Source organism: Mauremys mutica, chromosome 11 (assembly GCF_020497125.1).
Source record: "Mauremys mutica isolate MM-2020 ecotype Southern chromosome 11, ASM2049712v1, whole genome shotgun sequence".
Taxonomy (NCBI): Eukaryota; Metazoa; Chordata; order Testudines; family Geoemydidae; genus Mauremys; species Mauremys mutica.
In genome coordinates this window covers 54,416,781-54,429,687 of record NC_059082.1, presented here as the reverse complement: position 1 = coordinate 54,429,687, position 12,907 = coordinate 54,416,781, and the positions used below count along the sequence as shown (strand labels likewise).

Sequence of the window (12,907 nt, the reverse complement as noted above, 5' to 3'; positions counted from 1 at the left end):
TCTAGCACAGCCAGTTCTGGAGAAGGCCACGAATTCTAATCCACTGGAGAGGCCTCGTTTTCCTTTGCGGAAGCCAAGACAATTCAACCCGGTGTATCGTGTTCCTTACAGTGCTGTGCCATGATTGTTTCCAGGCAGAGCAATGAACCTTCCTGCTCTATATTCACCAGGGACACCCCCTGCTGCTTGTGCATGCCACCTGCCACAGAAGTCTTGCCAGCCACACTGCAGCTGCCTCACTGGACATCACCTGTGTAGAGGCTCTTGTGCAGTGCCCTGAAGTCCCCCCCACCCAGCACTCCCTGGACCTGCATCCTCAGGCGATGTCAAGTAGGTGAGCACCCCAACCCCGTCCCCGTTGAACATTTCCACAGCAGCTGTCAACCAAGGTTTGAGCCAGGAGAGGGAACGGTCTGGAGCACCACAAGCCCTCTGGGTCCCATCCTATCTCCATAGGAAAGTCACCATCAACGAGTGCAACCAGTGCTGGAGTTGCCAGTTCAGTGCACTCAAGGGACAGCCATCTCTGTGCATCAGCTGTCAGTGAAAGACCAGGCATGAGATTCAAGCGGCTGGTACTGAGGTAGAGGCGGAACTTGTGCCTTTTCAATTAAAGTTACCCAGGCATCACGTCAGCCGAGAAACGCAAACCCAGACAGGACTCTCCGGGGCACTGTGAAATGAGATTTCATTTCTAGACAACCCAAAAAGTAAAATCCACATTCCAAACATGACCAGAAGGGAAAGTCATTCAGAGGAGAGAGACCTTAGCAAACAGGAAGCAGCCAAAGAACATTTCCAGAACAGACTCCAGCTTTCGGAGCGAGCACACGAAGGAGAACGGCTGGAACAGAGACCGAAGGCGGCGAATGGAAAATGCTTGGCTGATAGTTAACACGAGTGCTCATGGGACACTGCAGCCTCCTTGTCAAGGTCCCATCTATACACAATCTAACACACCACAGCTCTCATCCTGCCTGTCTGAGCGCATGTGCCCACGGACAGGGTGCTTATCACAGGCTAAGGGAGGGGGGAATTTTGTGGGACCAATAAAACATTGATACCACTTTGCAGATCCAAATCCAGACCTTGCCTTTTAAAAGCCCCAAATCAGCCATTGACATAAAAGCACAAGTCTTCTGACACAGGTCTCCTACTCAGACCTGACGTAGTCACCTCTGGCTGGAGACTAGTTTGTTTCAACGCATATTCAAGAGCAGATCACCCGATTCACGCTAGTGAATGGCAGGCATCTCACAAACAACTGCATTTTATGAATTAGTGAGTACGAACAAAGCAAGGCCCTGTTCCTCCGACGAGGTCAGGCTGAAAGATTTAGGATGTCTCACAACAGGGTATTTGTAAACGCTATGAAGCGCTCCTGCTGCCTCTGCTCTTAAAGCTTTGCCAAGAGGTATGGAGGGCACGTCACTGCGAGCGTGAATGGCTCTGCACTAGCACCAGCTGGCCCAGGCTGATCGGTGGGTTGCTCCCGTTCCCTGTGATGGGGAGCTGTGCTGGGCATAGCCGGGACTGTCCTTGTTCTGTTTGTACAGCACCCGGCACAATGGGCCTTGGTCCACACCCTAGGGCTCCTACGTGACACCACCACCATTAATGTGTTACACACTGCAGAGCCCTGGAGCCTGCACACCCAGCAGGCTCTGCGGAGGGTTGCTATTTGCCAGCAGGGAGGATCTTTTTACAGGGGCTCAGGGTAAATGGTGAATTCTCTGTAACTTGAAGTCTTTAAACCATGATTTGAGGGGTTCAGTAACTCAGCCGGAAGTTAAAGGGTCCATTACAGGAGCGGCTGGGTGAGGTTTTGTGGCCTGTGATGTGCAGGAGGTCAGACTAGATTATTGCAATGGTCCCTTGAGCCTATGAGCATTACTGAACAGAGCTCACCCGGCAGGGTGGCAGGGCTGGGCTAACACAAGAACGTCTGACCACAAACTGAGCAACGTGACTTGCTTCCTAATTCTGGGTCTGCTGCCCTGGACTTGCCACTAGCCCCAAGCCCCCGCCCCGTTCTGCCTGCAGCTCAGCGTCCTGTCAGCCGAGCCAGAACCGACCTGGGGGGTTGTGAAAGAGGCTGACGACACTCTTCTCAGGCGTGTTGAAGAAGGCGGTGGCCATTGAGTTATATTCTCCATCCGCACAGAACAGCTGGGGAGAAAAAACAAAGGCTGGCTTGTGAAAACTGGCAGAATCCACACGACGATCGCTGCCGGGACGTGTGGCACATGGGGACAGAGGAGCCGGCAGAGAGCGAGAAGGCAGGAGTGAAAGAGGCTCCTGGTGAAATACACCCCACTAGCAGAGGTGCAGAGTTTCATGGAGCCACATGCCACAGGCATTGCTAGCAAGGTACATTTGCGTTCAGCTAGGTAGACCTTTACGCCCAATATTTTAAAGGGATTTAGATATTTCTGTATGCGTCGGTGCAAAGCCTCACTGGTTTGGGAGCCCACATATTTTCAAAAGGGATTTAGTCACTTGGGAATAAGAATGCCTAAATCCCTTTTGAAAAGATTTACACTCCAAGATCAGTTAGGTGTTGCAATGGTGGGCACACTAGGCCTAGCCTCTCACTTCAGTACCTGTACAGCGTTACCCACCTCAGAAATGTAGAGAGTCATGATCAAGTTGAAATCCAGCTAAATTTAGCTGAGAATTTGGCACATTTTCCTCTTTCTCTTTACTAGCTGAACGACTGTCACAAATGGGGTACACTTACTGGCTATAAAGGGGAGCAGGGAAAGCAGAAAGGGTGGTGAGACATTTCTCTCCCGTCTCTAGCCGTTCTAGTAGTTTTAAGTATCGGGGGGTAGCCGTGTTAGTCTGTATCCGCAAAAACAAGGAGGAGTCCGGTGCACCTTAAAGACTAACAGATTCCTAGTAGTTTTAGATGTCCCTTAACAGCAGTCGGCAATACGTTATCAGAGACTGGTGATCTTTAAATCCACAGTGGCCCCTTTACCAAGGTGGTGCAGTGAACGCTCATGTTATTTTCAAAGCCTTCACTTCTGCTGGTGCACTAGGATGGATCATCAAATCCCAGCTAGATTCCATTAGACACCTGTGTTGAGGCCAATGAGCTCACATAGACCTTTATCTCAGCCCCCTACCCCAGTCTTGTCCCATCAGCTGATCGCACACTATTCCCTCAAGCATACAGCTCTCTCTGCAATCTGAGATACACACATGCCATCTTGCGGTACTCTGGGCATGCCGCCGCACAAGGGGCAGAGTTCAGACTGCACAGGTGACCTTACCTTTGTGATTCTCCGACTGAGTGCTTGGTTTGCAGATTGCATGTTCCAGCAACAGTTTGGATGAACTTAACCGCTTCTTTATTGTAGTCCCTTAAACTGAGAGTCTCTGGCCAGACCCTGCCAGACCCCTCTTGCTGGCCAGACACTCTGTGAATCATGCCTCCCCAGCAGAGCCTCGCCTCATTCAATGTGCGCTGCGTGACCCTGCCCAGCACTGCTAGACTGTCTATAATGGGAGCCCAGGAAGCTCAGGCCCTGCCTGGGGCAGAGTTCCTCTGCCATGTATGGAGCCCTGTCTCATTCACTGCCCATCTCAGGGGACGCTCCTGCCTCCCTCAGTGCTTGCAGCCCCCTGGCTTGTCAAAAAGCTACAGAGACCTCCCCCATGCCTGGGCCTAGCCTGGACCCTTTGAGGCCAGCTCCCAAGGCAGGCAACAGAGATCCTGCCTGGAAAATCCCTGAGCTCTGAGCACCTGGCTGTGCTGTGACCCGACCCAGCTCTAGGGGGCAGTCAGGAACAGACACTGTGCATGGGACAGGGGATTCACAGCTATGTTTCCTACCTGCAAGGGATAGGCCACGGAATCCCCTTGGAGGGGTTGACAATCGCTAGAGCAGTAGATCATCACAAACCCCACGGCTGCCGTCACAGCCGCCACCAGCATGGCCTCGATCACCTGCAGGCACGGGCGGTGGATGTACCTGCAGAGTCAGACACAAGCCATGTGAACAGGGAGCAACCTCCTGGCTGTTCTCTGCTTCCCAGAAGCACCCCCGGGTCAGCTGGTTCTTCAGACTGGTTGCAACCACTGCTGGTGGCGTGGGGGTATGGAAGTGGCTGGTGCAGGCTGCCACCTTCCAGGGGTGGGAACCAGACAAGCAGCAGGATTTCACAGGCCCAAATGAAGGGGCAAATCACAGACAAGGTCCCTCCCAGCCCAACAGGAGAGCTCATCTAGTCCAGCCCCCTGCGCTGAGGCAGGACCCAGTAAACCTAGACCATCCCCAACAGGTGTTTGCCCAACCTGTTCTTAGCAACCTCCAGTGACGGGGATTCCACAATTTCCCTTGGTCACCTGTCCCAGTGCTTAGCTACCCTTAGAGTTAGTTACAACGTTTTCCCTACCACCCTAATCTGAATCTCCTTTGCTGCAGATTAAGCCCATTACTTCTTGTCTACCTTCAGTGGACAGAGAACAATTAATCACTGTCCTCTTTATAACAGCCCTTAGCATGTTTGAAGACTTATCAGCCTCCCCTCCTCCCCCCATCAGTTGTCTTTTCTCAAGGCTAAACACACCTGCTATTTTTAACCTTTCCTCATAGCTCAGGTTTTCTAAACCTTTGATCGTTTTTGTTGCTCTCTTCTCTCTCTCCCCAAGTTGTCCACAGAAGGTAAACAATCCCCTTCCCCAGCTCTGCTCCTGGATGCTGTCCTGCCCCGTGGAAGGCCGTCTGAATGTTACTGGGGCTGTACGAACGAGGAGCTGCATGGAAATCGCCTTTTATACTTTTAACAGTCCTGCAGACTTCCGGCTCCACGAACACGTGCACAGAACCATCGAACACGGACTGTACCGTCTGCTCTGAATCCCTCAACTCCCGTCTGTTCCATCTGCAAAAGCTACAAGCACTCCCTCATCTGCCCAGCAGGCACGGGATGTTATTTGTCTGAACTAATTGCTCGTGAAAGCTGAGCTATGGTGGATAAATGAGAAGCCAGGTCCCAAGAGTGGGGAGGGAGGTATTCCAACACAGAAAGCGTAGCCATTTTAACTGATTTTTGAAGGAAAGTGACTATGGGGACAGTTTCAAAAGCATCTAGTGATTTAGGAGCTCACTGGGACCTGAGCTTTTGAAAATGTTCCCCAATGCATTTATATAGTACGTAACCCAAGTACTGAACAGCAAAGGAATGGATAGAGATGAAAATCGCATTGTCCACATAAATATTTGCATCAGAACAAAGAAATCCATCAGATCAGCATCACCTGAACTCTGACCCATGGATTTGTTCTAAAGTCTTTTAGTCGATCCTCAGCCTTCAGAATCTGTGTGTTTCTTCAAAAAGATACTGTTACATGGGAGTTGCATCATCCGTTAATATACGTACAGGTTGTCAGTTGAATCTAAAGAAATCCAACGCGTCTCAAAAAACAGTAGTTATACACAGTTCAATAGGAAAGCATGGGAGAGTCATTGAATTTAGATACGTATTTTAGGTGGATTAGTGTACTGTGAATGGGCACATGTAATAGAAGATTCCTTTCTCAGAAGGGTCTCTGCTTTAGGAGATGATGGAAGCAGGGCCGCCCGGGGGGGGGAGGGGGGGGCAAGTGGGGCAATTTGCCCCAGGCCCTGGACCCGCAGGGGCCCCCACAAGAGTTTTTCGGGGCCTCTGAAGCAGGGTCCTTCACTCGCTCCGGGGGCGCCGGAAAACTCTCGCAGGGCCCGGGCCCCTGGAGCTTCTTCCGCTCTGGGTCTTCGGCGGTAATTCGGCGGCGGGTCCCGGAGCGGAAGAAACCCCCCCCCGCTGTCGTATTGCCGCCAAAGCGGGGGGCCCCCTGCTGCCGAGGACCCCAGGCCCCCTGAATCCTCTGGGCGGCCCTGGATGGAAGGGATAGTTACTTTGGGTCAGAGTTACAGTTGTGATGAAACATGGATTTCTTTGCGATAGTAGCTGTCGATTCTAGTGCGTTATAAAGCGATGGCATCCTTAGCTATCACTTCCTTGCTTCTAAGCACTTGAGTTTTGTGAGTGACCACGTGCTAACACCACATGTCACTTACCAGATCTGAAGCTGCAGGGCTACAGGAACGAAAGGAACGTCCTTTGGTTCAGTTAAGAGGCCCCAACCTGAACACAACCCATGATAATACTGAGGGATTTCGTTTTATTTAGCACCTCTTGGGCTCTTACCTGATTCGGAACATGGTTAACCAGTAATTCAAGGCATTGAATATCGCACCGAGAATTCCACCTGCAAGCAGGAAAGAGGGAAAACAGCTGAAAACTTCCTGAGTTGATGTGAAAGAAGCCAATATTCCTTTATGCCACATTCAGGATTTTCCTTCATGAAGAGTTAAACACGTCTTTAAAAAAAAAGAAAGAAAGAAAGAAAAAAAGACAAAGATTTCTCCTGACTCAGTGTGCCTTTGGACAGTTCTCTGGCCTCGTCAGCAACATGTTATCAATAGCACAACGTTTTTAAGCCATTGACAGCAGCAGCTTCCAGGGAAAAGCAGCAATTTCCTACTGTAATACTCAGTGTCAAGCCACAAAAGAGAGCAAGCTGAATGTCACAGAAGAAACTGCACAAGCTGCTGCCATTTCTCCCTAAGGTCACAAATCTCCAGTTTACGGAGACTTCAAAATTGAAAGAGTCAAAATTTAACTCTACTGTTTTGAAGTGGGAGAGAAGAATGAGAGCGAGCGCACATCCTTGAGAAAGATCCATCCACACACCTGGCCTCCCCCTTTATTTCTCATTTTTTCACTAAAGGAAAATCAACACCTGAGCCCGATCTTACTTCTCCAACACGAAGGTCATAGATCAGCATGACGCATTAATGCAACATTAGAACTGAGAATTTTAACAGCACATCAGGCTATTCAGAGGCCCAACGTAGACTATAATTGCCACATTTTCCAGTGTATACTGGGACGTGCAACATGGCTGCATCAGGGTTGCTGTGGTGATGGTAGTTTTCATTGTTCCAACGCGTGTGTTTCAATGCTGAGATACAACACGGCATTAGAAGAGTTTGTTGCCTTACAGCAGCCAGCCAACTGGAGACCACAGTACTTCTGTTTTTGTTCTGAGCAGGGAGTAGTGGGCGGAAGGTCGGAGATCCAACCACCATCCAGACCCCAGGGCAGTGAAAGAAGCAGGTGACATCAGCATCCTGGCTGGGGTCCAGTCTGATCCAAAGGGTAAAGCTTCTACGAGGAAAAGTTATCTACGAGGAAAGTCAGCAGCAATTCCTCGCCGACTCCAGCCTGGCGTTTCCCTGCACTTCTGGTCATTTTGTTAAATCCAGTGGTGGATTGTTAGCAGCCACCTGATTGTACAGAGAACTGAGGCAGAGGCAGGCAAGGCTGCCGCTGACAGAAAGATTTCTAGATGTGTGCTGTGCCCAGCGCAGCAGGAGAGGGCTGTACAGTAACAGTGATCAGAAAATAATTCTCACACGGTTCACGTTCCAAACACCCTGTCTACAGACTCATAGTGGGCAGGGAGTTTTGCCTAAAACATCAGTTTCCTTCCCCCAGCCGCTCAGGGGGCCAGACCTCAGACCAATGTCACCCTGACAGGCTCTGCCACACCCCAACCCTACCCGGCAAGGGGGAAGAACAAAGATCAAGATTGGCCAGAGAATCTAGCTGTGGCCCTTGAAAGCATCAAGCAGCAGCAGGCTCCCCGAGGGCCCTCTGGTTTTGACTTTTTACTGTCTTTCCTGTTCTCCCCAGGAAGTGAGCTAAGGCAGCTTTTCAGGACAGGGGATTATTCAGAGATGTTAACTCAATTGAACGAGCAGACCGAGCTTACCAACCACTCCCATAACAATGAAGATCGGAATTTCCTGGAACGTGTAGCCCAGTTTCTGTAAAGAAGGAGAAATGAGTTTGGAGACCTTTCGGCACAGCACTTTGCTCGGTGCCAAGTCGCTGCCTCTGCTCAAGGCCTTTACAGCTGGCAGCTGCCTAGAGCAATGGCTGCAGCAGGGCTTCTCACTCCCAGGCCCCACAGAACCCGCGCTCCCAGAACCAGAGCCCAGCAACAGCTGGACAAATGCTTCCAAGAGGCTGCTCGGCAGGAAGTGTGGATCTGGGTGCATCAGGCCTTTGCAGAGTCCCCTGCCCCAGCATGACACCCTCAACCTGAGGTGCCTCATACTGTCAAACATTCAGGGGAAGGGCATAAGGGGAGTGAATGGCCCCATCTGCTGCCTTCAGGTCCGGTACAGGGCATGTGCCTGCCCAGTGACAGCACGAACTCAAAGCCAGCAATTTTACCTCGCTGTCAAACCTTCCAAAGTTGATGAGACCTGGGCTGGAGAGGTCCCAGGGGTTCCCGTGGTAAAAGCTCAGGATGGAGTTCAGCGTGAATGTAGAGATCATGGAGGCAAAGAACTGCAGAGAGAAGCAAGAAAGCATCATGGCACGAGACAACCTGCCGCCTCGGCTGCCTGCCGTCACATCCCTCCAAACCCCACTCCACCCGCCAGGGGCCTATTTCAGCCCCACTCATTCCCCGAAGTGTTCTTTCAGCAGGGAGGGGCAGGATTTAGTTCACACCCTCAACCAGCACCTGTGGCCCGAATCAGCATGTCTATTGCGCTGTGAGCTCCATAGGCAGGAGCCATAGCTTCCTGGGGGTCATGCAGCACCTTGCGCTCTGTGCTTATACACAAGTGCCTCACGCTTCTTCTGTGCTGTTCCCTTTATGTCCCATCTCCCTCTTGCCACCTCTCCAGCACAGGCCACTGCAGGACTCCAAGCAGCTTCTCTGGGTGAGGAACCATCAGAATCCTCCATCTTGGTCTCAGACTCTTACACCAGTCAAGGCCTAGATTCACCCGACAGTCTCCTTCTGACAGGGGCGTCTCTACCCAGCGCAGGCCCCTCGCTCAACGAGGCATCCTGCCCCTCCCCGGCCCGAGTGAAACTCCCAGTCAAAGCCCCAGCTGGCGGCTGAGTTTTTCAGAAGCCGGTGCCCAGCCAATTGCCCAGCCTCTGCCTCAGGCTGCTAACACTTACGATTCTCCATGTCAGGAACTGATTCCAGAAGGAAGCACCTTCTTCCAAGCTGAAAAGAACTCCCCCTAAGGACACAAGAGGCCATGGGGCCATTGTAATGGATCAGCTCGGGTAGCTACCACCTCTCTGCCCAGGAGCGGCTGGGCCTTTCAGGGCGAGTTCTGATCTCCCAGTTACATGGGCTGGAAGGAACCTGCCCCTTGGGTGTGCAGAGACAAGGGACACAGCTTCACAGGGCTGGAGACCTCACACCCACACTAGGGACCGATACCTGGCTGTGGCTGATGACACAGCGGACCCCCACCCCGCAGCCTGAGTCCTGGAAGCAGGCCAGTGGCTGCCCAAGCCTTGGGGAGGGTCACAGCTGCAGATGCACGTCTATGCTAGCAGCCCTTGGTCATGCCACCACCGCACTTGGAGCCAGGAGGCTTTTGGGGAGCATCTCACACGGCCGCTTTCGGCAAAGAGACAGAAATGCTGGGCATTCTGACACCTGCCTCCATGGCAGTGGGAAGGCTTTGCTGTGGGGACAAAGCCTGGTGCCCTTTGGTGACCGCGCTCAGCCTACGCCCTGCCACTTTCCCAGTCACTTAGCGGGGAGCAACAGCAATGCTGGGCGTGGGTTCACCCTGGATACGGGCTGCTGGGGGGGGGCAGGGACGGCTCTCTGGGAGACTAACTCATTCCTTAACACGCAACTTTACGCCTAGATTTCGGAGGAGGGAACACGCACGGGTTTTCCTGTAGTGACCGACAGGCACGACCCCCTCCGCTTCACTGGCGCTGTCCGGGTTTCTCTTGGCTGGCTCACGGACTCAGCAGTAACAGGGCCAAGTGGTAGCCTGGCATTCTGGCTGTATCTGCATGTCAGGACCCAGCTCCCTCTCTCTGCTCTCCAGTGGCTCCCCTCGGCATCAGACAGAAGCCCAGCAGAGGCAGGCAGCCTGCATGCTGCTTTTTTTGTTTGCCACCAAGCTCAATGGGCAGGAGCAGAGGGACAGATGGCCAGAGCCGCCATTGTTCTCTAGTTTGGCCGCGCTACATGGGAACATGGCTCTGAAAGCAGCAGTTTCAAGCACTGCCCGAGAACAAACATGCAGAGCGCCCAAAGCTGCCGCTCCAAGCTCTATCCAGCACAGATCACTTCCTCTCTGAGCGTGATTAACTAACCCACCCATCACAAGAGGGCTGGGAAAGTCACGAGTCTGGGTCACTCAGATCTCTGCCAGCTGCCCCTAGCGGGGGGAGGGGTGAGCGTCCTGCCTGGGGCAGGGTCTGGCCTGCAGGGGTACACACAGCATCAGAAGACATCTTACCAACTGGGGCGCCAAAAGCGGCTGAGACGCCAGCAGCTGCTCCGGCCGAGACAAAGTCCCTTTTCTCCGTGTCTCTGCGGAAGTACTCAAAGATCTGAAACAACACAAGGACAGCAGCTTTACCGGCTGCTAGCAGCCCGAGAGCGCCCCCGTAACGTCCACATGGAGAAGAAAACAAGCCGACATTGCATGGGAGGAGAGCAGGCAGAGAACGCTGCTCGGCGCTATCCCCGTACCGCTGCCCGTGCTGCGTGGAGGGGTGTTATACCCCGGGAATAATTTATTACACTGCCTGGCAGCACATGACTCATCGCAGCCAGGATGTGAACCCATAAAAGCAGACACACTGTGCACTCTGCTCCCCTGGCGGGTACAGGGCCGACGAGGGGGGAGGGGGAGGGAAGCCAGTACAAATTACTGGGGCCCGGCGGTCTGGAAGGGGGCCCGTGGCCCGGCTTTCCCGGCCCTGTTTAGCCGGTCCGCCCTTGCTGGGGGGGCCTGAACCCGTTCTCAGTGGCCCTGGGGGGGTACGTCACAGAGCCGCCGGGAGTGTGTTTTCCAGCGAGGTGATACAGGCTAACTTTGCTCATGCCAGGGTGCTAAAAACAGCAGCGTGGCCACAGCCACACGGTGGCAGCTTGTGCTGCCCACCTGATGATGCACTCGGGCAGCTAGCCAAACCGCCGCCTGCAATGCCGCAGCCGCACAGCTATGTTTAGTGCGTTAGCTCGAGCGGGGCTAGCATGTATCCGTCCACCTGAGCTGGATTCCTCCCCCCGCCGCAAAGCCAACGTCCCCCTCACATACCAATGCGAACAGAGCGCACACAGGACCAGTGCCAGCCAGCGGGCCCCTTCGCCAGGGCCGCCTAGCCCAGACGGCAGCATCACGGGGTTGCCATCAAGGCTTTGGCTTCCTGATACAGATCAGCGGCAGCGTGTTCAGTCTGCTGAGACCACTTAGACGGTTACATCAGCGGCCAATTGAATTAAGTGTAGCAACGTGGGGAGCCTCTCACTGCCCGTCTGCCTTGCACTGCCCCCTGCCCTCCTCACTAGCAATGCCGGACCCAGAGGGGAGGGACGTTCCACCGCTCCTCTGTGCTCTCCCCAGCGCACACAACCCTTCTCCCACCACAGATGCAGTGGGCGCTGTGGGGGGAGAATATATTCATTTCAAGCTCCCCCCAGAATGCACTGCTGCTGGGAATTGTGGGATAGGTACCCAGAGAGCACTGCAACTGGAATAGTTTAGGGCAAATGGGATTGGATGGAGCCACCTTCAGGATAGGCCAGTATTACTCCTTCCAAGCCTCCCGCCGCTGACTGCTCGAGCAGGGTTCCTGGTCCCTGCCACCCTGGGGAGCACAGCAGACCGAGAGCTTTGTCTGCATGGAAGTCCACAGCACTCGTGCCTGCAGCAGGCCCATCTCCATCTCACCACCCTACCCACCTTTCAGTAAGGCAGGCTCTTCTGGATTCAGCAGAGGTAGTTGGCTGGCCCTAGATCCCACTAGGAAGGTGAAGAGCAGTTCACTATATCGATTCTATCCACTGGACCAGAGATCGATTTGTGTCCTCCCAAGATGTCATGAGCCAGTAACCACAGCTCCTTCCCCAGTGTGTGCGGACACACACACACCCACCCACCCCCGTCAGACCCTGGGAGCGAGCTAACCAACCTTAAAGTCTCGCTTCAAAGAAGTCGACCTTCCTTGCGAGATCCCGGCTGCAATGACCGCTCCAGAATGAATCATTGGCCCTTCCTGAAGGCAGGAAAGTGGATGTTAGAGGAGAAAGGCAGCTTCACTTTTTGGAGCCTCGCCATGAAGACACGGGCATTCAGAGTGTGAACTCTGTGCATCCCGCCCACCCCCCAGCTCGATTCCAAAGGCACTCTGCACAGCCTGCGAGGGAGGGCAGCCACATGGGGATTCTACAGCCGAAGCAGCCCCAGCTCCAGCAGGGGAGGTTTCTTTGCAGGAAGTGGAAACCTCACCTTACTCCCGTACTTCCTAGCTCTAACAAGTGGCTCTAAAGATAACATACAGCAGATCTGGACAAACCACTACGCTGGCTAGAGCATGGGGTGTGAACTCCTGAAGTGCTGTCTCTATCGATGCCGAGGATCCCCAAGATTGTGTCAGAGTGGACCCAAGCCCCATTCATAACCCCACACTGTACCAGTGACTGCACCTCTGTCCCAGCAGGACTCTCTGGAAGGCCACCTAACAGTGCAGTGACAGCATTGTAGGATTCAGTCTCTAGATGGCCTCTAATATGATACTGAAAGAACCAGAAAGCCACAGGGCCTGCGACTCCCTTACCCATCTCCTCCAAGTCATGGCAGGTCAGCAGACATCATTGGGATACATCGCCATTACCCAGGGTCCCCTGATCCCCAGTCCCCCAGGAAAGCACAGCACACTGCTGGTGCTGTACTGCTGTGGTCCTCAACCAGGGGTCTGGAGCCCCTCGGGGGGGGCACAAGCAGGTTTTAGGGGGGCCACCAAGCAGGACTGACAGTCACCAGGGCCCAGGACAGAAAGCTGA

At 53.5% G+C, this 12,907-nt stretch overlaps 1 protein-coding gene across 1 annotated transcript in view; it reads right to left on the bottom strand.

Moving 5' to 3' along the window:
- The window catches only part of CLCN7 (chloride voltage-gated channel 7), a 56,027-nt gene that overhangs the window by 8,778 nt on the left and 34,342 nt on the right, over nucleotides 1–12,907 (bottom strand). The window contains exons 9-16 of the mRNA XM_044979349.1: nucleotides 12,037–12,120; nucleotides 10,356–10,449; nucleotides 9,040–9,104; nucleotides 8,296–8,412; nucleotides 7,829–7,883; nucleotides 6,199–6,259; nucleotides 3,842–3,980; nucleotides 2,076–2,169 (exon numbers count right to left, since the gene is read on the bottom strand). Coding sequence (XP_044835284.1) covers nucleotides 2,076–2,169; nucleotides 3,842–3,980; nucleotides 6,199–6,259; nucleotides 7,829–7,883; nucleotides 8,296–8,412; nucleotides 9,040–9,104; nucleotides 10,356–10,449; nucleotides 12,037–12,120 — 709 coding nt within the window. The remainder of the gene's footprint in view (nucleotides 1–2,075; nucleotides 2,170–3,841; nucleotides 3,981–6,198; nucleotides 6,260–7,828; nucleotides 7,884–8,295; nucleotides 8,413–9,039; nucleotides 9,105–10,355; nucleotides 10,450–12,036; nucleotides 12,121–12,907) is intronic.